The following is a 25,583-nucleotide window of genomic DNA, read 5'->3' as shown; positions in this document are numbered from 1 at the left end:
GAGAGTGGACATTACAGCCATGGCAGGTGTCTCATTTAGTATTTTTTATTAGAGGTGCACAAGGACTTTTACAGTTTTATAGGCTCCAATAATTTCAGAGTAATGTGATCATCGATTCCTTAAGCGTTATTTTGCGGGCACATTTTCATTTGATTTGTAAGCACATTCAAATAAACACATACAATTATAGGCTATTATTAGCTTCTATGAAAGTTTACTTTTATTAGTGAGTGTCAAAATAAACGGAATAAAATAAATAATGTATAAAATAAAATAAATAAATAAAATAAATGAACATCCTGTAACTTGCAGATACCACAGGAGAGGTGACATATCAGCTCCAGTCCCTTCGATACTAACTTTTTTGTTTTGTGATAATGATGTAGTAAAGATAAACATATAAATAAGTTGTAAAAAGTAACGTTTAGTTAACATTTTGTTGACGTGGTGCTAATTAACAGTCAAGGAAAGGATTTCATATAATGATGCATACATAATTACCTATTGTGAGTGGATGTTGGACATGTATCTGTACATGCCATGTGTAGTAAAGATCACTATTTGTTCTTTATTTTTTGTTTCCTTTCACTTCCTCTCTTTTCCTACTGCACCTCCTTTAGTACGCTTCCTGGTTTCTCACTCTCTCCTCTCCCCCTTGATTGGTTGTTGTTTGCACTCTGTCACTAATTAATTAGATTGAATTCACCTGCCTACTCCTTATTTAAGACTGCACTCCTTTGCATTTATGTTTCCATCCTCACATGGGGTGGTAGTTCAACAATGGTAAGTTGGCTTTTTACTCCTATTTTAATTTGTCCTAAGCACTTTATTTCCCTTCAGAAAGTGATGTAATTTGACTTGTTTGTGGTGCTAATATTATTTTATTGTCTTTCAGCCTGGATGTTCAGTCCCGTGTGTGTCTTATGTTACTCTTATGATTCACCTAACTTGAAAGTAAATAAACCTGTTGCATAAAAATCAAGTGTTGTTGGATTCCTGCATCCTGACCCGGTGTCCCCATGGTGATAACACCTCAAATTTGAACCCTTCTTAACACCATGTGTGGTATAAAGGCTACAGGTACCTGATACAGGTATCCTCAGTTCAGCAGAGCTTTTGGAGCTGCCCATGTTCACGCCTCTCTCAAATCTCAGAAGTCACTGCTGTCAGACTCACTCAAAACAAAGTGTTTCCGGTGCAGGGCTTCAAAATAAAAAAGAAACAGTGACAAACATCGGATTGTGACACTGAGGTGTGCCAACATTTTTAAAAACATATATTTTTACTGTTAAATATGAAGTAGATTTGAGAGATGGCAGCAGGGACTGTGCCATTTTTAATTTCTCCTCAAGGATACACTTGTACTTTTACTTTGTAAGCAGGTAGTCAGTTCCGACTTTCTTCTTGCATCTGTGTTACTCCGTGAAGTCGAGAGAGAAGTAGTAAACCTGTTGTGAGAAATCACCATTCAGTGTGTTGTTTGTGCACCGTCGTGCGCGGAGCCCGTGTGGTTTGGAGAACTTGATCAGTCAGCGATAAGACGCGAGAGGAAACTGTCTTCGGAGTTTCATATGCTCGATGCGTGCTCAGTGAAGAGGACCAGCCACCCCTCCCGGGTCATGGTGGGTTTCTTTTAGCGGGATGAGAGCCACCAGGGGCCGTGCGCACTGGGGACATCCAGGGCGCCGGTAGTGCGCTCTGACTGGGAGAGCCGTGGTGGGTGGCAGGCAGTAAGGCGAACGGGCTCACGGCTGGGTCGGTGCCCTCCTCATGACAAAGCGGGGGATGAATTTGACCCTGGAGTCAAGATGATCGTGGAGTTTTTCCCTTGGAAGAAACTGCGGCGAAACAGCAGATATCTTCTGTTTGGGGCGATTCTGCTGCTCGGAATTTTTGCATTCTACCATGAGACGGTTGCTGCAAAAGTATGGAGCAGTGACACCGGTAAGTGTGTGGTTTCTAATCCGGACATTGTAGTTGCAAAGTCTGACTCAAGTGTTTCACATGGTTTAAAAAAAGAAGTTTTGCATGATTGTGACATCCCGTAAGTACCTGTAACTGACGGAATAACCGGTTGGCTTCTGTTACATTTAGACAGTTACAATCAGGCTTAACTATTCACTCACTCATGATTCCTCTTTCAATGTTTCAGATACTGTTCATTAATGAAGCTCCTCAGTTTTAATGTGTTGTTGAACAGAACAGGACTATAATATAAGTTTTCCACTACAGATGCAGTGCATTGCCACTCAGTGCAATCTATTTAATATATTAACCATGCAGAGCTTAATCATCAACTCTTGTTTAGAGAATCAGCAACATTTTACAACCCTGTGTTGGGAATGGTGTTGATAAATAACTTTTGACTTTCTGACTTTCATTCAAGATGACACAAAATATCTATTCATGTCACTGCTTACCAATTCCTAAATAGTTTCTGGTATTGTGATCAATTAAAAGTATGTTTGGTGATTTGTTAAAGTAATGTAAGGAACCAGAACATGTAGTTGACATCTTCTTTTATATAAACTTTTCATGTATGATGCTGGATCAGTTCACACAGGGAACATGAGCCAACAGCAGGTGAATCAACAGGTCGTTTTTTTGTTTTTTTTTTTAAAAGAGATGGAGCATTGTGTGTGTGTGTGTGTGTGTGTGTGTGTGTGAGAGAGTGTTTTAGAGTGAGAAGGATTTAGAGGGGGGAAGGGGAGGTCAGATTGCAGGTTCACACTCAGACTAAGGAAGTCTCGTCTCACACTGGGTAACCAAACTTCCTGCCCTTTACCTTTATTTACACCTCAGTCTACCATCTGCCGCGTTGCACTCACACCAGAGTTTAACATCAGGGTGTCACCACACTGGTGGGAATGGAGATGAAAACGGTTAAGTATGTGTCTCGCCACAAGAAATAAATAACAAAACATGACAAACACACACACACACACGCATACACACACACGCACACACACACTTTGAACAGGGCCTAACATGTAAACGCATGCCTCAGACCTACATTAAAGGCCCTGCCTATCTACACATTCCTGGGCTGCAGCCCCCTTGTCACAGTGGGACTTCTAAGGGGAAGGGTTCCACACAGCCTTCAAAACAAACCAAAGAGCAATATGAACATCTTACCATGTCATAGAGGAATGTCAGGTAGGATTCAAATATTAAAAAAGCTTTTTTTTTTTTTTTTTTTCTGGGAGTTTATGATGACCAACAGAGACCTCTAGAGGTGTCCTCACAACAGTTTGTTTATTGGCACACATGGCGTGAAAAAAAAAAAGTGTCAGAAACAAATAGAGTTCAGGTAACAGCAGTTGTTTTTCTCAGTAAATTAAAACAGATCACGAGAGGATGGGAAGAAGATTTTCTTCATCAAAGCAGACAAAAGGTTATCGTTTAAAAAAACCAACAACTTTAATACAGGCGCAATGAAGATCATTAAAATTATTCAAATCTGACACAAGGAAATGTTCCCAGATATCTTGGACAGGTAAACAAATGTTTGCTCATCTCCGAGGCTCAGAAACAGCGTAATAGATGTGAAGGTACTTGAACATATTTTAACTGTTCAATGTTTGTCTCAGCATAATTATGGTGATATTACTGCCTTGATTTTCATTAAACTTGGTAGCGGTGTGTAGCATGGGCCAACAATGACATGGCCACTAGTTCATGTATTGGATGTGGTTATCTGACTCACAGAAAGTCGGCTTCATTATTAGTAACAGTGCATCATTTTTATAATATTTTGGATTTTTTTTTAACGCTGAGGTTGCATGGTTTGCATATCAAGGAGGACCTTTAATGTTTAATGGCTTCTGCGTCAGCACTCTCCAAGTGCACTTGTAGTTTGACAGACAACTAGTTCATAACAACCATCCATAGTTCTGCTGTTTTACATTTGTGAATGTGTATGAGTTGTTGTTTTTTTTTGAAAATGCAAAATGTAATTTAAATCAATGAACTTTAAAATTCAAATGTAGTGCTCAACTTCATTTTGCTATTCCTATTGTTGATAGATATTTTTCTAGCTATACCTGCAGGCTTAAAATATTAAAACATTTAACCCAGAAATGTGGTGGAATAGCATATTCATTTTGTAGATCCCTGAAAGATGATTGAGATCTGTGAACACAGGCATAGAATAAATATTATCTGTATTCAGCATCAGCTGTTTACAAAAGTCGGACAACCTACTCCTCTAAATCCACAGTTTCGCAACCAGTTGGCCTTTAGCATTACTATTTATATTTGTCATGGTTTTAACTTCTCCACTGATCTAACTGGTTACTGAAGAGACAATGTTTATCTCATCTTCAATTGTATCTCTTGTGCAAGTAAATTAAAAGAAGTCTGTGGGGAACCATTTACACACAAAGGAGCATCAAAGAGGACAAAAGGAAAAGATCTGTCTATGTCATCATCATAAAAACTACATGATGACTATATGGCACCTCTTAAAAAAAAGAAGAACCCTGTGTATTCAAATGAAATCCAGTTTGTTTTCATGGGCAGCAGAGTGGGAACATGTTCGTCACATGTAAACTGTGGAGAAGAAACAGAATGAAAAACACAGGTAACCACAGAAGGGCTACTCCCATGCTGAGGTCTGTAGGCTGGGTGTTTAAGTGAAGGCTTGTTATTCCCACATGTAGGTCACACAGGCACTTAAGAAGATAGATAACGTATAAAGCGCTGCAGTTATTAAATGTCCTGATAGAGAAATGGCTGCCTGCCATTGACCAGGTCGTCATTTTTAACTGGAGATTCTCTTTTGTGAATGCAAAATGTATTTTGTGATGAAGAAAAGTTGTACTTTACTTATAATATCTCTTCATTTAAAAGAACATAATAAAAAAATACTTTTTGTTCTCTTGGGAGAAGTCTTTGGCATGACAATATTTTAAAGTATATGTGTCCTTATAACTGTTTGCTCCTCTTTTTTGTATAGAATCCTCCTTACTCAAACAAAAGTTGCTTATTTGCAGCATCTTTAAACGAGTCTTGCCAAACATGAACTAAAAAGTGTCTGAAGAGTAAACAGACCAGGCTTGATTGATACTTTGGTACAAGGCCTTTTGCGACATGCCGACGCGCCAACACAAACACTTGAAGGAATCTTGGCGTTCATGTGTTACTTTTAATGACAGCTGTCCTTCTCCATCGGAAAGGTATCCTTAAATGACTTCTTTTCCTGATTTCCGACTCTATCCACTATCCTATCTCTACAATAAAGGCACTAAAAGCCCAAAAATAATAATAATTTACTTGAAGGTAGGGGAAGGCTATCAAGGTGGAGGCTATCAAGAAGCTGGGTTACTAAATTTCCAACCTCACCCACATGGATGCCCACACCAACAAGATGGCAGAGTACCTGTTTGACAAGCACACCCTGGGTGGGAAAAGCTAAATGCAGAGTCAGGATTACTCTGCCTGAACAACCCCCCAACCCCCTTGCTCCCTATCCCTCTTCCTGCATTTTATCCCATCTCTCCCCCTATCCCTTTCCAAGCCCGGCACAGTCTAGGCCTGTGAAGTGCTGTTTCGTCATGAGCCGGGGGTCCAGCCGAAGATTTCTGCCTTTTAATAAGGCAGTTTTTTTCTTACCACTGTAATTTTTGCTGCTTTGCTAAAGTGCTCATGATGGATAGGCCGGATCTTTGTAACATAGCAATAAGTAAGGTCTTTTACCTTCTTTTTGTAACATAACAATGAGTATGGTCTTTTTACCTGCTTTTTGTAAAGTGTCTTGAGATAACACTTGTTATGATTTGATGGTATACAAAGAAAAATTGATTAAGCTTTCAATGAGAGTCTTAATGACACAAAGGCTTTTGAAAAAATAAACACCTTTCTACCATTAACACCTTTAATGGTAGCGGAAACACTGGGTAAAACACTTTAAAACCCTGCAGCAATTTTCTTTTGAACTCATTGAATCGATGAGTTTCACCAAACAAAGCTCAACCAGTCATCAAAAAAATGATCGGATTTGAGGACACAATGCGTGATTTAAAAACCAAGTAGTTTCAGAGTTGTAAAATATTGTGTCAAGTGGGCGACAGAAGAAGTGTGAGTACGAAAGACTTGCGAGTGCAAATGGAGATACAAATATTCCCCATCTTGCTTTTCTTAACCACCACTCTACAATTACTCGCGTCTCCAAAATTGGCCCCTATGTCTCAAGGGTGTGTGTGCTCTGAGATCTCCACCCTGGTGATAATGACAGACTCCGACTCCATGAGCACAGCAATCCAAATTCACTCACTTACACCACAAGCTCATAAAATACAGTGGTCCCCTTTTTTTTAAATACGCACCACTCTATAATTTGAAGGATGAGGGAAGAGGTTAGAAGAATAATATTTCTGCATCTGCTCTGCTGCAGTGTCAGAGATGTTTGCCCACACACGAGTGTGGCAGCAGCTTAGTGAAGGCTGTGACTTAGTTTGGTGACATGAAATGGTCATTGGTAAAGAAATAAAAGAGGGTGGGATACTCGGTTATATTGTTCAAGCAACATAAGAACTCAAGAAATGGATGAAAAAGCAAGTTTAATACAAAAGACTGGAAATGTGTAAACATCTGCTGTGAGGCAACGAGCAGATTTATAACACTGGATGGGATGGGCGGTGGTCTGCATGATTTAAAGTCATTTTAAGGAGTTTTCTTTTCTGTAGCAGAGCTGCGTGTGTAACATGATGAGCAGCAATTTTTTGAGATGCGTTTTTTTAAGTAAATATACAAATTCGCGTTGCCCTCACACAGCTCAGTCTGTGAGCTAACTAATTTTCCTATATGCTGCCAGATGCAAATGAAGCCATCCTCTGTCATTCAGAAGGTAATGCTTCATGTGTTTTGCCTGTCAGCATTACGCTGCTCTGATCATTTTTTTCTCCCACTTCTTCCTCAGGCATGAAGGGTGATGCTGGCGGCAGCTGGGGAGGAGCCATGTTTGACAGGGTAAGGGCGATGCATGGAAAAGAAGTGGTAGCAGAAATAAGGTGATGCAATGGGGTGTGTGTGTTTGTTGAGGAAAGTGTAAAAGTGATTTTTTTAATACTGCATGTGTGTTATTCCAGGCCAGAAAAGTCAATCAACCAGTCTCTACGGAGGATTCTGCTGCCTGGAGATCCAGCTTCAATCCACAAACCTGGAAACCAGAGGTGTGTGTGTGTGTGTGTGTGTGTGTGTGTGTGTGTGTGTGTGTGTGTGTGTGTGTGTGTGTGTGTGTGTGTGTGTGTGTGTGTGTGTGTGTGTGTGTGTGTGTGTGACACTGTTTCTCACCTCTTCTGAACTCTGGACAACATGCCCCAGCCTGCCCAAGCTCCTCCCACCTCAGTGTGTTTACCTCAGTGTACAGAATATTTCCTGTTGCACAGTCTGCCTCTGCATCAGGGTCGTCATATTTCCACTATATTAAGCAGCGCTGTGCTACGGCCAGTTGCTGGCACCTCATGTTTCACGTTCGGGGGAAGCCGTTGCTGTGATTGGTCGGCTGTTGTTCACACAACAAAACATTTCATGATCACAGTGTTAAGGTTCTACAAACCAGCGTTGTTAATTTCAGAAATGTTCCCCTGTTGTATCAATCAAAATAACAACAACAGTAACTTTTTATTTTATAGTGCACATTTAAAAACCCAAAGTAACGAGGTGTCACACACAGGCACATATTAAAATACAATAGATTAAAAAACAAGCAGACCAATAAAAATAATAATAATAATACATTTTATTTATAAGCGCTTTTAAAAAACTCAAAGACACTGTACAATAGTTAAAAACATAACGAACAGCACAGTAAGGACAGACTAACAGGCATTGCAACATTATTATTATTATTATTATTAATAATAATAATAATAATAATAATAACTTATTTATATAGCACCTTTTAAAAACACAGGTTTTCAAAGTGCTTTGACAAACAGCAAAAACAAGAACAAAGCAAACTAAACCAAACAGCAAGAACATAACAAATGCAAAATGCTAAATATAATTAAATACAATTCAACAGAAAAGAACCCGAAGTGCACGATACCCAACAGACATATATAACCCGACCATCACAAGAACCATCATAAGAACCCAGGCAACACACAAATCATAAAGATAACAACAATAAAGGTAAAACTACAGAAAACAGAAAATACATCACAATCATACATTAAAAGCTTGTTTAAAGAGGTGAGTTTGACAATGACAGCGATCGTATAAGATGCTGTTTGTAATTAAATACAAACAATTGGAATAGATAAAACAAATAGTGTAACCAGTTAATAAAGGCGTGGGCCCGTAGCCACAAACAATCTGAGAATCCTCTTGGAGAGCTCATAACTTAGCTTAAAAATTCCTAGCAAGGAGTCTTAGCCTAGGAGTGATTTAGGAACATTCTCAGAGTGACTTTGAGCGAGGAATGGACAGAAACTTTTGTCTTGGTGAGGAGGCGTGGTTGACCCCGTTGCTAGGTATGACACATTTTTTTCACAAGCTATGATTGGTTAATCTAAAAGAATTGAGGAAAAAAAGTCAATCATAGAATCAAGTCAGACATTGTGTAATTAGGAACACTTTGAATTTAGCACCTGTGTGATCATTTGTGAGATGTACTTTAAAAGTATAAAGCCTACAAAATGTTAGACATCACATGACCACTTGTGCAGCAGCTTCTCCACACGCTGAGCGTTACAGCAGCAGGGAAAGGGTCTTAATTAGCGATTGCATGTAGAGAAACTCAACATGCACGTCTCACTTTGTACTGAAAAAATGTCAGAGATGGATTGAAATGTCTGCACAAATCGTTTTAAGTCCCAACTATTAGTCAAAGATAATATTCATTATTCAGTGTTTGGAGAACATTTCTCTGTTTTCTCCTCAGCTTGAGAAACTCTTAAACTTGTTAAAAGTCCTCCTCACTACTGCTAACAGTTTTACACCTTAGGAGCTCTCTTAAGGGCTAAGACACTTTGTGAATAACTTTCATCTTTACAAGGATCTAGTCCAAACTTTGAGGGGAAATTCTTAGAAAATGTCCCGATTCTAAGAATTGTCTGAGAGTTTTGTCACAAGGAGCAACTCTTAGTGCTTAGGAGGCTTTGTGAATACGGCCCCTGATTATAAAATATTTGTAAACATCATTAATATTTAATATTATATCAATTTTTAATTCTTTGCAACAATATGATCATATATCTGACCAGCCATTACCAGTCGTCATTACACATATCATTACATATCAATGATTTATTTAGCCAAACATTGAATTATTTCATCAAGCCATCGGTTCTTTAAAGTATATAACATCATGAAGTTTTGAAAAGTTCCTTTTACACTTCCAAACGTCAGAGGAAAGATTCAAAAAAGATATATCCAAAATAGTATTTGTTTTCATTTTCTAACAGAAAGGACAAAACACTCATCCGACACCCATACAACACAAATCTAGACAATGCACAATACATAATACAATAAACAAGACGAGAGAGATCCTAAGAGTTATAGATATTCAATTGAAAGTTTTATTAGTCAAAATCAAAAGAGAGTCTGACGGACAGTCTTGCTACATCAACATAACTATTTAAAATAACTGTTGGCCATCATTATGAGATCTACAGGATTCATGTTGCCAACCATTGTTATCAAAATTGTTCGATTTAAGTCGAATAATGAAAACTGAATCCTGAGTAGGTAAAGGCTGCGATAAGTTTTTAAATGTTAGGGAGGTTCTTGACACAGTTTCTTCCGTCAGTCTGTCTCAGATGTCTCAGAACAAACTGAGAACGAAGGAGCACAGTAAAAGTCACAGCTCTCACATGTTTAACACTCTCATTGATTGGCTAGGCAAGGAGAAAGAAACCGCAGAGCTGTGGTGAAATAATGAATGAAATATGATCGAGGCTGAAAGAACAGAAGCCTTTTTAGACTCCAGGTCAAGGTGTGTTGAACACACACAGATGAGAAAACATGGCCTCTTTGGCAGGTGTTTGTTTACAGGACATCTGTGCCTCTGCGTCTTCAGTTACCTGTGTGTGTGTGTGTGTGTGTGTGTGTGTGTGTGTGTGTGTGTGTCTTCCAGGGTTTCCTACAGACTTTCATTGAAATGATTACAGATATTTGACAGCAGTTTCCATTGTCGTCCCATTCCTGTGATCCACCCCTCTAATAGTGTAGCGCTGACGTAAAGGTTTAGCTTACCCAAACCACAATGGAAACCTTCTCAGGGCATCGAGCTATTCAAATAGCGGAGGCTTTGTTAAACCATGTTTTAGTGTTCAAAACTCAGAAAAAGTATATTAGAAGAACGTTTTTTAACATTTATTAAAAATATCAACTGAGCTCGTTACAGCTTGAGATACGGGAGAAAACATGTTGTCTTTCTAATGTAGGTGAAGCTTCATGTGTGTACACAGGAAGAGGGATGGACAGCAGGAATTGGGTGACAATTGAAAGCAGCAGTCCTTTCATTGTATTCTCAAATGGTATCTAAGGAAGTGTGTGTTTGTTGGTTTTAGTTTGCTCTGTTCTGAGGCCAGATGGTTTATTGTATCACTGCCGACCAACTGTAGCACAAATACAATTGTGTGTCTCTTCTTCCTGAAGTATAAGGGAAAGGCCAACATGCACATCTTCGAGGACTGGTGCGGCAGTTCTACAGCTGACCTCTCCAAGAACCTACACTACCCGCTGTATGCTCATGTGAGTCTGACCTTTTGCCTCCTGAGTTCACTCAGATTCTATACATGTATATCTATATATATGCTCCAAGGAGGTTCAAAAATAAATGTACCTCAGATCCCAAATATTGGACAGACTGCCACGCTATTTTAGTGAAGACACTCAGTCACTATATTCGCATGTTGTTTCTTCTGACACACACTCAGGTTGGAGATGGCGGTTTATATGTTTCCTAGCTAAAAAATGTAGTTTGATGATGTATCAGGACTTGATAGGAAAGGCATTAATTCCTAGAGAAGATCAACATTTGGTATAAATACATTGTTTTATTTAAAATATGGCCCCCTTGATTGTCACTCTCCATTGTCATAGAGGAAGATGTTGATAGGTTAGATATATTTAGGGTTGGAACAATTTTTCACACCAGAGGACAAAATCATCAAAACATCAATGGTTAGGAGCGCTGCACGGGTCCTCAAACAGGCTGAACGGCAAACAGGTGCTCTTTGTTTGAGGGTGGAATGAAATAATGAAAACAATAGGCTGGATGTGTATTTGTCCTCTGAAGAGTAAGGAAAGGCTTTAATTATTCTAGATAACAGCAAAACTTGGTAATAGATTATCATCAACTCATCAAAATCATCCACTTGACACTATCTAATCTTTATCAATCACCTTCATGTGTTTTAAAACCTCATGTTGTATTTCATTGCTGACTGAAATGTATTTCACTCTGACACAAGCCTAAGTAAACACACACATGTTTTCTTTCCACTCAGAGGAACAGGAACATTCTACATCTAAATGCTAGTTCCTCGTTCCTCGCTAGAAACTTCCTTATCTGATCCTCTGTTTGCCTCTCCTTGCTTTCAGTCCAGGACTACAGTGCAGAAGCTGGCCGTTACTCCTAAGTGGACCAACTACGGGCTCAGGATATTTGGTTATATACATCCATACACTGACGGTAGAACATGTCGTCTTTCATCTGCTTCCTGTCAGTTACCACACTGAGCACATGCATGCAACACACTCCCCAAATCTGTCTCTTTATCGCTTTGTCTTTCTTTTCTTTTTTTCCTCTTCGCTATCAGGAGAGTTTGTGTTTGCTTTGAGCTCTGATGACAACTCTGAGTTTTGGCTCAGCACAGATGACTCCCCCTTGAACTTGCAGTTACTAGCATGGGTTGGAAAGGTAAGAATGGCTGTCATTTTTTAAGCCCCTTAGAGCCATGTTAGATTTATTATAATCTGATAAAATCATGTCTGTGTTTTTTTTTTTATCAGACTGGTAAAGAATGGACAGCCCCTGGGGAGTTCGAGAAGTATGCCAGTCAAACCTCCAGACCAGTTTGGTGAGTTCACTGATTGTAACTTGACATGACTGAAAGACATTCTAGCTAATCTTTAGTATTTCCTCATAACAGGAATAAACGTAACTAAGCAAATTCTATACATTTTTTGTTAACAACTGACCTGTTTCTTCACGATTATGTGGGTGTGCCTTCATCACTGTTGAAATACTGGTTGGTGCACAAACAATTGGGCTCACGTATTTTCCCATCTGAGTCCCTTCCACCTCAAGCCAATGACTACAGCACAATTACAACAACATTGAAATACATCTATTTAAGAAAATAGCAATAAAAAAGCATGTATTATGACCCACTTGCATTAAAGGCTTTATATGTGATTTGTCACTCTTAAATGTAATAGAAATCAAGTATATCCTCTGAAAATAACTCTGTGATTCATGACTGTCTACAATGGGTGTAACACCCGAGTCCCACTGTCTGTGATGTTTTCAGAGTTTTCAGAGTCCTATCTTCACTTTGTTTACATCGCCAGGACGGCCGGCTGACTCCTCCCCTCGTGTATAAAAGTTGTTTAATTGAGGGACTAGAGAAAAGAAGAATAACATACTGTACTCACTGCTTAACTGTGTTTCTAGATCACGCTCATTTCAGGTAAATTTACATGCAGTGTGAAGATACCAGCATAATAAAGATCGCTAGCATTAGCATGCTAACACAACAATGCACCGCGAGTTGTTTTGGTTTCATGCTGGTGCATATATTTATTTGCATATAAAGCCTTTAAGTAAAGAAGCTGCTGTAGAAAAAAGGTTTTCACATATTGTAGCTTTATAATGTTGGATCATTTCAAAGTGCTCCTCCGATCACTTCACGGGGCGCTATACTGCATCCATCACTGTTTTTGCAAAAGCTAAAATCACAAACTTCCAGTGTCCATTTCAGACAGCATCAGCGGAGTAGCAGAAGTGTGATCTCACTCATCTCATAAAAATAGTGAGGAGAGAGATGGCGGATTGCAAAACGATTAGTGTAGCCCCCGGTGCTTCATATTTTGTCAAATATTTTGGAGGGCAACGTGAAGTTTCAATATGTTTTGTAGACTGGTAATGAGGTGTACTGTATGTGTTCCATGATTCTCTGCTGGCCACGCCTCGTTTTACCTTTCCACACCTCCTAAAATGATATGTTGATTTTTTACACGAGTTGCATTGTGGGAATCCTAGAAATCTGCCTTTTTTGAAAGTTTGATTCTCAGCAAGGTGTTACAGTCCTTGGGTTTTAAAGACCCATATTTACCTGTTTTTTTATTTGTCTCCTATAAGTCCCTTGTACTTTGAGAGCAGTGCATACTAGATTGCAGGAGTAAGCACATCAAAGCAGTGGAAACGTCTTCTCTTAATAACCTCAGCTTAAGCATTTCTGTGTGAGTGTATCTCTGCCCCTCTGGAAATGAAACCTGTCTTAAGACTTAAGGCGGTTTTTACTGGTAATGTGACAGGAAGTTTTCTAGGCTACAGAATCTCGACCATTTTTGGAAAGTTGCCACTAACTACGGAAAAAAACTGAATGTTCATTCAAAATGTTTGATGTTTGACTCTCCAGGAGGGCCAAACTACTACTAAATGAGAAAAAATGATATCTGTAAGGTTCTGATTAATGTGTGTAGTTTTTTTCTGTGATGCTGCTGCTCCCTTGAAATAGTAAGTGGTCGGACAAACACGCACACAAACCAACAATCAGACAAAAGCCTCTACAACGAGCAGTTCTCACTTTTTATGAAAATTAGCACGGTTGTATCATTTTTCAAAGGGAAACCCAGAGTGCAGTAGATTCATTTTTGAATAAACTTGACTGAAAGACAATATAACAAATATATTTTATTGTATTATCTGCCTGATCAGCCTCAAGACAACCAAGAGGAAAGAGAGAGTGTTCATTTGTGTCTAGTAGAATAAGTAGAGGGTCACTTTTAGTTCCCTCTAGGCCGGCCATAATATCCACAGATCTTTCCCTTATTGTCAACAAACAACTTAAGTCCTGCATATTGAAATCACATTTAAATGATGCTCTACCCTAATGCAACCTTTTATTTTGTGACAGGTTATCTGCTCAGGGAAGGTACTTTTTTGAAGTTATCCACAAGCAAAACGACAGAGGGACCGACCACGTGGAGGTGGCAGTAAGTAGTTATGGGATATCTTCTCTCATTACTTTTATCTTGTGACTGTACAGTGTGAGTGATAAAACGGGAGAGACATGTTGTTCTTTGTGTGTTATTTTTTTGTTTTTTTTCACAGTGGCAGCTTACGGACCACGACAGTAGATTCATGGTCATTGAATCTCGTCACATCTCTCTCTATGTTGGTAAGTAAACACACACACACACACACACACACACACACACACCAGGACATAGGCGATTACAGACCCTTCGTAGGGGTGCTTCAGCAAAGCTAAATGTAATCTCTGCACACCTAAATAAAAAACAGGGACATGAGCCCCCCACCAGATTTTTTAAATTTGAAGGGAAATAATATTTTAAGTAAAAAAAAGAATCCTTTGCTTCTACCATACAGCAACCCGTATCCCCAACACTACATGTAAATTAAAATCAAAGTGATAATTCCCTTGTCAGGATGCAAAGGAAAATCTTTGCCTTCCTTTCTTAATAAAAGGCAGAAAAACCCCAGAGGTCAGTGATGCAAGAGGTAGGATATTTTAGGTTAAAAAATGACTTACTTACTTAACAGAAAGTTAATTTATTTAGTGAGAAAATATCCAGAAAATTGACTTTTCTTGACTAAAAGTAGTCATTATACAGTGTTGCCCTGCATTTAAAACTTTGATATAATTGAACAATGGTATTGGAATTGAAATATGGCTCAACAATGAGTATAATTATATTAAATGCTGAATTCCTTTATGACAAATAAAACTTTCATAATGCAAATAATAATACCGGAAGGAATTGAATACTTTTGCAACAACAGTATATTCCATCTTTCCTCTCCTTACCAACCAGTTTGTGGTGTAAAACTCATGTGACTTCATGTGACTGTTATTGCTTTTAATAAAAAATCTCACATGGAGGAAAATATTTCTTGTTCATGAAGTAACTGGTTTAGCAGCAGGATTAAACTGGAACTCTACATGTCATAATTCCCTTAGGAGCTGAGCACTCCTAAAGGTCTGATTCTAAAATTGCAGCTGACCCAGGATAACACTTCTGAATCTGTTAGTCTAAAAGAAACACTCCTCTCATACTTGTGATCTGTGGCTTCATCTAACAGACGAGTCAGCATTGTTAATGAGTGACATCGCACACATACCACAAACCGACGCGAGCCACCAACGCACCCCTGCAAAACAGAGCAGCGTCGCAGCAGACATGCTGAGGGAAGACCTGCGAGACACTCTCTACAAGGGTGAGAGACGTCTCTGTTTTCTTTTTTTTGCAAATGAAATCTGTCATTCCTTCCATTCCAGATAAAAGTCATGTGCTCTTTTTTTCCCCCCAAAGAAGTCAAATAACTGTGTTCTCCTTTTCTTTTTTTTTTAGTGCCTCTGATGAACAGCAAGTTATTACAAGGTGTGCTGCCCGACTGCTCGTACAACCCAAGCTACACAATCAAGGACTTTCCTCTGATGCGCTACCAAGGACTGCAGTTTGTATGTATTCCTCCAGCTTGTGTTATTTAAGAACTCTAAAGTGCATGATGTGAAAAAAACAATAAAGGTTTTGAATTAAAGAGCAGGACAACAATTATCTTGCAAACATAAATGAATTATTATTATTAATAATGTAACAACTTTTTGTGTTTATAGCGGCCTGTGGAGGCTCCCTTCATTTCTAATAGCACTACCTTATTTTTTTGTGTTCCTGATGTGCTTAACATAATTGTCAACCATAAATTGACATTAGTGAGGTTTTAAATTTAAAGATGATCAAGACACTTTGCATCTATTAGAAAACCGTTTAGTTTCCCGTCCTCTGATTCTACATCCTTTATGTCCATCGTTTTATTATATGTTCATCAGGGTAGGGTTGGTTGTAACCTCACAAAACGCCAGCCGAGTGATATCCGTACACATAACTACTGAAAACCACAACATATATTAAATACAAATGTGGGAATGGCTTTTTAAAACATTAAACAAACAAGATATGACAAATCTATACATAAGCTTTTCAGATGCTAATAGATGCTTTTTAAATTTTTTTTTACATGGACCTTGTTAGCTGATTGTGCCTGTTAACAGCCTTATGCTAAGCTAAGCTAGCTGATCATTGGCTGTAGCTTCTTCTTTTGCAACAGACAGACTTGAGAGTGGTGCATTATTATCTTATTATCTTTAGGAATGATCGAACTGCTTCTTCAGAAAAGGCCGTATTTCTGGTTTGGATGAGTCATAGTCATTAGTCAGAAATCTTGAAGATCTCAGTTTCAATCTCTTTGTGAGCATCAATGGCTCTAAGTCTGTAATAGAAGATGTAAATAAGAGTCAGACGGTGTCCATTTGTCAAATCTGCAGTTTTTCCTTTCGATTTCTTCCTGTTTTTGAAATTCATTGTCTATTGCTACCCACCTTTTCTTTGATTGTGCAGCTGCTTACACGTAGCAGACTCATGAATGTCTTTCAGATTGTTACTATAACCTGGGAAACATAAAAAAAAAAAAAAAAAAATCACTTGTTGTTGTCGTTATCTAACCTTTAAAAGCACCTGTTTGATCGCCGCAGGGTGGCGGTTGGATAACCTTTATTATACAAGATCTCATGATTCATCAGTAAGCTCTCACAGCTTAAGCAGCATGTCTATTCATTTCATCTCCCCAGGTCCACTTGTCCTACATCTACCCCAATGACTACACCCGCCTAACACACATGGAGACAGAGAAAAGCTGCTTCTACCAAGATAGCCCCTACTACAGGAAGATGTGAGACCGTTTTGCATAAACTTTAAAAATAATAATAATAGATACATGTGTAGTAAGACTTATTGTAACCCAGTACTAAATGGAAATGTATGCAAAAGTGCACAACTGACATATCAATTCATCTTTATTTGTATAGCGCCAATTCATTACAAATGTTATCTCAAGGCACTTTATAAAAAGCAGGTAAAAGAACTTACTCTTTATGTTATGTTAAAAAAGAGCAGGTAAAATACCTTACTTATTGCTATATTACAAAGAATCAACATTAATCCATCATGAGCACTAAGCAACATTAAGCAAAGTTACAGTGGAATAAAAAACTTCCTTTTAAGTGGCAGAAATCTTGAGAAAAAACAGACTCAAGATGAACAGCCATCAACTGCTCTGGACCTTCAGGGAAACAGGTTTATTCATAACCAATAGAGGGTGATGTAACACTAAATCTGCTTAGAATCTTTTACACAGCATAATAGTGTTCTTAACATATCACCAGGCACCGTAACTTCTTTCAAATCTCTGTATAATGTCTCGTGTTTTCCGCTCTTGTCATCAGGTTTGGTTTTTCGAGGTACATGAGACTAGACGGTCCTGAAAAGGAAAACATTGACATGGGTAATTTGTACTTATCTTTTCTGCATAACAGATCAAATTGCTTGTATCCCAATTGTGTACATCACACTCTCCTTTTCTTACCCTGCTTCTGGTGAATATTAGATTTTGGTTTCCAGAAAAGAAAATCCGAGCAAGATGAGGAGGACGAGTTTGACTTTGAAGCCTATCAAAGAGAAAAGGAAGCCAGGCGGGGCCAGATAGATAATGCTCTTTTCCCGGACTATGGTGACGATTTTGATGACTATAACCAGAGACGCAGGCGAAAACTCTTCTCATTGGCCAATCAAGAATCTAACAATGCACTCAAGAACGCTTCTGTTACAAGACTGCGGGTGCCAAAGACTCAACCAGTGGCACAACAACCTGCTGAGCCCCTGCAATTAGTGCCAATGCAATCCTCAAAACAGGTAAAACCAAAAATGAATCCAAAACGAGTAAAGAGGAAATTGCTCAAATCTGTGAAAAAATCTGTGAGACAAATACAGAAAAATGTAACAATACCAGTGGGTAGACCGAAGCGTAATAAAAAGAAACGAGCCGTCAGAGTCAAGTCAGAACAGCTAAATCCTAAACAGCTTCAAATCCAGAAGGCCCATAAAATGAATGACACCCAAATCCAAAGAATCAAAACCGTAAATCTTCGACCTGTAAAGAGGGATGTTCCTTTGCTTGAAACATCCAAAGTGGCCAAGCAATGGAAAAATGAAATCGAAAAAGGAGCAATGGAACTCGATCAAACCTCCACCAAGCGTTCCACCACCCCTAAGAGGGAGCATCCTTTAGTGAGATCCAATCAGAGGGGCCGATATAGAAGAAAACACCTCAGGGATATGGATGTATTGATGAATGTGACTCTTCAAAAGGATCTGGACAATAGCGTTCGCAGAGCAAAGATAATCACGAGTGGGAAAAAAGACACAAAGTGGTCGGATACAAATAGAGGTGAGGAGCAAGTGGGCGATGAGGACGAGGTTCAGAACAGGGCTGTAATCAGGAAGGAAACTGTAGAGATGGAGAAAGACTCCCTGTGGGGACCAGTAGGAGACTTTGAAGGTATGGATGACGAGGATAGCACCCCAGCACCGGTGTTTGACCCCGAGATAAACTGGAACCAGACCTTCCAGGTCAGCCCCCTGGACCTTCAGGCAAAGCGATCGGATTGGATAGACCTGCACTGCAACATCTCAGGCAACCTGCTGTTCCAAGCCAGTGAAGCTATGCCCATGGTGGAGGCTTTCATGGAGCAACTCAACAACAAGCACCACGGGTACGTGTTTCTATTTGTACAAGCATCAGCACCTGTGAATTATCTGGATCACAAAACATACCTTTATGCTATGAATGAGACCTTTAAAATACATATACCCCGGGGCGCTGGTGGCGCAGTGGTATGTGCGCACGCCCCATGTGTGGAGGCCTTGGTCCTCCAAGCGGGCGGCCCAGGCTCGAATCCGACCTGTGGCTCCTTTTCCCGCATGCAGTTCCCTACTTTCTCTCCCTGATTTCCGACTCTATCCACTGTCCTATCTCTTAAAAAAAAGACAAGATCAGAAATTAAACTTAGAATTGTCTTAGTGACATCATCATTTCTAAGATAACAAATAAAAAAATGACCCAAAAAAGGTTTTAATGCATTTATTTTCTGTAATTTGGTATCCGTTTCATATCTCATCAAGGTTCATCTTTTTGCTTCTTTTGACTGCTGTCTGACTTCATCCTTCTGTTTGCTTCTTTGACCAATTCACTTCTGTTCACATAACCCTCAGTGCCCCCGCAAGTAGTCAACAAGTAGTGACTAACATGGAGCGTGTGATGTTTCCGTAACAGATGACTCAAAGCAATAATGTTGACATACTTTAGTATCTGAAGATATAAGTTATCTAAAGGTACAATCATGTTAAAAGATTGCACATTTCACTTTGTTCCTTTACATTCTGTCTGACCTTGCAGACAGTATACACTGGTCCGTGTGGTCAATGTGGTGAAGCGTGTGGACACGATCCAGGGCAACCGCTACCTTCTGGAGCTGGAGCTGAAAGACGTGCACGGCCATCTGCTGCGCCTGTCGCACTACATTTATGCTCTGATTCGCCACAGCAGCCTGAGCGAAGACAACTTCGATTACCATCAGCCCAAACCTCAGCCCAAACCTCAGCAGGTGCTGTGCAACCCCGTGGGCTTCCGCTGGAATCCTACTGCAACCGTCCACTTCATAGTACCAGGTACACCCGCCATTAACCAACTTCATTTATGCCATTTCACTCATCAAACCATTTCTTTCCTGTTTTGCTCCTTTTAGAGTTAGATTTTTCTTTTTGAGTCTTAAAATTCACAAAAAAAAACATTCATCCAAATGGTCCACAGGTGTTTTAAGTTTAGAAAAATATCATTTCACCAAAAACAATGACTCAAACAGTTTAACTAACTTTTAAAAAAAAGTAACAAGCGACAAAATATAATAAACATCATCTGTTCATCAACTTCTACTTAGACTCATTCTTCTGTACCATATTGACAATGAAATGTCCTAACAACAGAAATCCTGTAAATATCTACTAGGTAAGAAAAGGGAGAGCTGTATTAGTCTCTTTTGTCCTTTACTGTCATATTGCAGTCATAAAAACATTCAGATCTCACTGGACATTTTAGTAAAAAAAAGCCTTCAGGAAGTCTTTTGTATGTGACGGAATAAAGACAGTCTGCCTCGGTCAGGATCTTAAAAAGCAATGTTCTAATGGAAGACACAGTTGGCATCATCTGATAGCAGTTCTGTCAAGTTTATTCTGATGTATTATGCGTCTGTGTGTGATGACAGCACTCAAACACATGCATACCTCTTAACAATGATTATGCTGCTTTATGGCACAAGTGTTAAAGAGGTCATATTCTGTCCTTTTTAGGGTTCGCATATTTAGTCTATGTACCTACTTTTGTACGTTCACAATAGCTAAAGTCAGAAAAAAGTGTCTGTTTTCATGTACTGCTCCTCCTTGCTCCCTCTACGCTCTGAATCCGTCAGCTGCACTCTGTTGAGCCCACACTGTTAGACCCCACGTGGGCCAAGTCTGCTCTGATTGGTCTGCCGATCCGCTCTGTTGTTATTGGTCAGTTCCTCAGCACGCTTCTCGGAAATTTCAACATGAGCTGCTGGGCTTGCCACAACGAGCCAATGGGCTTAGATCAGTGATCTCACACTGACAATGACGCCGCACTGACACATTTTTATCGAGGGGGGCTAGAACCGAGCGTTACATGCAGCTAATGCTACAGCTAACAGGAGGAGGTAGGAGAAGCCGCGTATCCATGGACTTTGAATTTTTGCAAATAGATGTGCCTAAACATGCACAGGACACTTGGAAAACACACTAAAGAGCATATAAAACCAGAAAAAGCATAATATGGGACCTTTAACATGCTCACATATTACCACTGCCATGAACAGACTGTCCTTTTCAGTTTTTTTTTTTGTTAATTTATGAATTACCACACATCTTCCGCAGTGAAAAACCAGGCCCGGTGGGTGCAGCAGCTGATATCTGACATGGAACAGCTGTTCAGAGAAACGGGAGACATGAACTTCAATCTCATCATTGCAGACTACAACAGCACTGACATGGACGTGCGGAGTGCTTTGCAGAAATCCAAACTCTTCAGGTGAGGATGAGTGTGCGTCACTTACAAACCAAGCAGAAACCCCAAAAAATTAAGCCTGTGAGGAATCGCAAAAAAAACAAAAAAAAACTGCAGTTCCGAAAGTGTCCACTTGAAGATGGCTCCAAAAGACCCGGAAGTCACATAAACACCCCATGTTAAAATGTACAATTTGACAGCCTGGTACAAAATGTGAGTTTGGTGTGAATAGCTAAAGTGAATTGTTTTGTAACTCAGCCTTTTTTTGAATTTTATTAAGTATAAGTATTTATTAAGTATTATAGTTAATCATATTAAGGGGCGTAGCAGTTATGACTGATGGGCAGGCTTGTTGTTGCTGTTTTTCAGAAGGCCTCGAAAGTTAGCTTGAGACAACATTTCCAATATGGCCACCTTAATAGTTGAGCTTCAGAAACCAGTGTATGACATCACAGGGACTATGTCCATGTACTCTATGTTAAAAACTGAGCTTGTTGGACAGGATGTGTGTGTACTGAAACTGTTTGTAATGAATTGATCAGGTACCAGTATGTGAAGCTTGGTGGAAACTTTGAGCGCTCTGCTGGTCTACAAGCAGGTATCAACCTTATAGATGTGAGTATTGATGCATCACTCAGCAAATGCAGCGTTAAAATGAAGTGATAGATGTGAGTAGACAGCAATTATAAAAAAAAAAACTATTTTCCCCTTCCTTCTCCCTCAGAATGACCACAGCATTGTGTTCCTCTGTGACCTACACATTCACTTCCCTCCCTCCATCATCGACACCATCAGGCAGCACTGTGTGGAGGGATACATGGCCTTTGCTCCAATTGTCATGAGACTGGACTGCGGGTCTACGCCAGCTGAACCCAGAGGTAGCTGGAATATGACACTAACTTTTTTTTAAGCTGCAATCAAAAAATTAAGCTCTTCAGTCAAACATTTTCAGAAGTGTTTTTAGGAGTTTGAATTAAATGAAATTAACGAGAGATGTTTTTTTTAGAATCAGTACATAAAAATAAGCACTCCTCTTGTCTTACTCAGAACAATGTCGTAATTTACTCCAAAAATACAGCAGTATTATGAGCTGGTAAAATTGTCTCAAATGATGCTAAACACTGAGAAGTTCCTAACTTTTTGTCAAAGTGTGTGCAGAAAGCCTTTTAAAAATCACAGGAAAGAGAGAGCAAGTTAAAGGAAGCATACTTTGTTTTTGTTTTTAAGTGCTCTATGTTCACTTTAGAGATTCAGTTTTCATTCTCCACACCTCTCTTTATCTCTTATTCTGGCATTGACATTAAAAAATGTTGCTGGATAGCCATACAAACCTGTTATGTATCAGCCATGCTGTCTACACCTGTTCTAAAGTATTATGGCATCGGGTCATGCCAGGTTGCAACCTTTTGGCAGGTGTAGATTAATAAAAAACACATTAATATGAGGAAGGCAGTGGTCATTGTAGGACATGTACTGTGTGACTCAGACAGCATGTGACTCACCAACAAGTAACACACAACGAGAGAGAACTAAATAATGTGCAAAGGTTTAAATGATGTAGCCACTGAAGGGGAAAATAAAGGTTTTCCTGGAGAATGTGCATACATGTTTTTTGTCTGTGTTGCAGGTTACTGGGAAGTCAATGGCTTTGGCCTGCTGGGGATCTATAAATCCGATTTGGATGCAGTGGGAGGAATGAACACCAAAGAATTCACAAACCGTTGGGGAGGAGAAGACTGGGAGCTTCTTGACAGGTGTGTCCACGCCTTCTTAACATCCAAATGATGTCCTCGTTCACTTGCAGTAACCAGTCCATGCACGTTGTTTGTAGAGTTAAATAAACATTTGGAGAGTGAGTAAACACTGAAGGAGAAAAAGCTCAGTTGGTAGAGCAAGCATCCCATGTAAAGAGGATAGTCCTCATAGCACTGGTCGCAGGTTCAACTCCTGATCCTGATGCTGTTTGGTGCATGTTGTCCCCCTCTCCCCCCCCTCCCCCCCCCCTGCCTCTCTATATCTGTCCTGACAAAGAAAGCCCAAAAACAATGAGTAAAAACTCTCCTCTGGTCTCTGTTGCAGGATTCTTCAGGGAGGGCTGGAAGTGGAGAGGATCTACTTGAGGAACTTCTTCCACCGCTTCCACTCCAAACGTGGCATGTGGAACCGGCAGATGATTCCCAGCAACAGGTGACCTTCTGTCCTGTCGCCTCACTATGACCAGGGTCGCCACGGTTACAACAACCATGGCCACCAGAGCACTTTAAACAGCTTAAGCCTGCGTTAAGCTGATGCTAGTTGCTAAGGAGATACTTCTGATATACTCCATTTGTTTCACTGGATGTGTTAACTACTGAGAGGATACTGCTCTGACTATGAGATCTTACATATGAAGATACTGCTGTGCACCATGTTGCTGACTTTGACTATAATGATCTGCACTGCTGGCTGCAAAAAAAGAACCCTCCAAAAACAGAACATGAGTTAAAAGACATGGTTCACTCCCAGAAATCACACATCAAGTGTCCCATAACTTTAAGCACAAGAGTCTTAACTGGAGGAAAAACTGTTTTGTATCTGGCATAATGCAAACTGACTGCCATTTGTGTATTTGGTAAAACACAGCCTTATTTGTTATGTTGTAAATTATAAAAAAGATATATATTTATTATATCAGTGTTTTTAGGATTTTTTTTTTTTATGTCAGTTGTCAAGTGCTCTTTTGTGTTTGCATTGACACAAATTGTGCCTTCTGTTGTCACTGCTACTCAGGTACTGGGGCCACAAAGGTCTGTTTTTTGTGTGTGTTACATACAGGAAAAGCCTTAAAGTGGAAAAAAAAACATTTTAAATTGAAGTGATTCCTTTCATTGATGGTAGCATTTAGTTTTATCAGAGGACAGTCCATTGTGTGTTTTATACAGAAAGGATATTCAAATATTTTTTTGACATCTCCCTTTCCTTACACTGCTGCAATTTACTAAAAGAGAATTGATGGATGAACTGCAGAAAGGTCATACAGATTTGTTTTTACTCACATGTCATGCTATCGAAAATCTGCTGAACCTAACAAATTTTATTTGTTTTAATGAGTCTGTATTTTAATCAGTTTATGACGCCTCCCATTCTAACATTAGGAAATACTGTTTTTGTGTCGAAACAGTCAGGACATATAGTGAAAGAAACATGATCTTGTGTATTTATTACATTGTTTTATTGTTATTTAAGACCAGCGAAACGGCAGCATTTTCTCACAGCTCACATTCCTGTTCAACAAGTCTTTGTGGGGACGCTGGTGGCGCAGTGCCGCAGTGGTTAGTGCGCGCGCCCCATGTATGGAGGCTGTCGTCTCAAGCGGGCTTCACCTGTGGCCTCTTTCCCGCATGTCGTTCCCCACTCTCTCTGATTTCCGACTCTATCCACCGTCCTATCTCTCCATTAAAGTCACAAAAAGCCCCCCCAAAAAAATCAAGTCTTTCTCAGTGTTTTTTTAACTTGATAGCTGTTGAACAGTTTCAGCTGAGATTTAAGGAAATAATAACACAATTCTCATGTAATGCCAAAACAATGCTGTTTTATTTTTTGTTAAGCAACACTGCCAGGAATTGTGTTGCGTTTATTTTATTTTTTCCCAGCCTGACATCCTCTTGTACTGAAGAACTTAAGCTTTTGTAATGCGGATACTGATTTGGCAGGGATGTTAGATGTTTCTCTTCTCGGTCCATTTCTATTCTCTTACTTTCTCTTCTTCCATTAGATATACCTCATCATCTCCACCTTTGTGCTGGGAATTAACCTCTTTGTCCAGTTCTGGATTCTCTTCACTTAGGGTTATGTTTGTTTGTGTCATTTTTCTACTGCTTTGACAAATTTGTGGAATAAACTTCTCGTGGCTTAATTTCATTTAAACTGTGTGCTTTTTAATATTGTCGCCGTGTGAGTAGCACTTGCAAAGTGAGACGAGTTTTACATTTCAAATAAAACAAAACCAAGTTATTTGACTAATTGTGTTAAACCTGGAATTATAAGACCAAAACAAAATGGTCTAAAGGCTCTTCCAGTTTGTAAAACAAGCTTTTCAGATTATTTCGCTGTTTAAATGCCTGGTTCTTCTCTTTTTACTCATATTTCTATACAACCATAGATTGATTTTAACCAAATAATTTTGGTTGATTGCATGATCTGACTACAATTTATTGATAACTACTGTATCTGTGGCATACAGGAAACCTTTCAAAGCAGTCTGTATGTCCTCACTTTATAAAGGTCGGTTAAGATGTTATCAATATGACAATGTTGTGACATAATGTGACATGTGGAAGATACTCTGCTTCTCAATCTCGCCAACACATCTTAATTATACACAGGTACTCCACATCCAGCTCATGACCGTGTGGTTTATGTGGTCATG

The 25,583-nt window shown here is 39.3% G+C and overlaps 1 protein-coding gene across 3 annotated transcripts; it reads left to right on the top strand.

Moving 5' to 3' along the window:
* Window positions 1–1,455: 1,455 nt before the first annotated feature.
* On the top strand, window positions 1,456–25,075 carry b4galnt3b (beta-1,4-N-acetyl-galactosaminyl transferase 3b). 3 transcript variants are annotated; one of them, XM_020631422.3, is made up of 20 exons: window positions 1,458–1,944; window positions 6,920–6,969; window positions 7,089–7,172; window positions 10,609–10,704; window positions 11,557–11,647; window positions 11,775–11,875; window positions 11,968–12,035; window positions 14,097–14,175; window positions 14,294–14,360; window positions 15,287–15,421; window positions 15,556–15,665; window positions 16,833–16,933; window positions 17,487–17,545; window positions 17,648–18,812; window positions 19,496–19,767; window positions 21,046–21,199; window positions 21,718–21,790; window positions 21,900–22,053; window positions 22,803–22,929; window positions 23,255–25,075. In XM_020631422.3, the coding sequence occupies exons 1-20, from the start codon at window positions 1,809–1,811 to the stop codon at window positions 23,364–23,366; spliced, it is 3,234 nt and encodes a 1,077-aa protein (XP_020487078.2). In that variant the 5' UTR covers window positions 1,458–1,808; the 3' UTR covers window positions 23,367–25,075. The 3 variants fall into 3 exon arrangements, with proteins under 3 accessions (XP_065813337.1, XP_020487078.2, XP_020487079.2); XM_065957265.1 differs by having other exon boundaries at window positions 1,456–1,944; window positions 6,920–7,010; window positions 11,557–11,875; XM_020631423.3 differs by lacking the exon at window positions 1,458–1,944 and having other exon boundaries at window positions 6,966–7,010.
* Window positions 25,076–25,583: the final 508 nt, after the last annotated feature.

The sequence above is a fragment of the Labrus bergylta genome, chromosome 7, assembly GCF_963930695.1.
Source record: "Labrus bergylta chromosome 7, fLabBer1.1, whole genome shotgun sequence".
Lineage (NCBI taxonomy): Eukaryota > Metazoa > Chordata > Actinopteri > Labriformes > Labridae > Labrus > Labrus bergylta.
The sequence above is the reverse complement of the archived record's forward strand: the minus strand, read 5'-3'. Positions and strand labels throughout refer to the sequence as shown.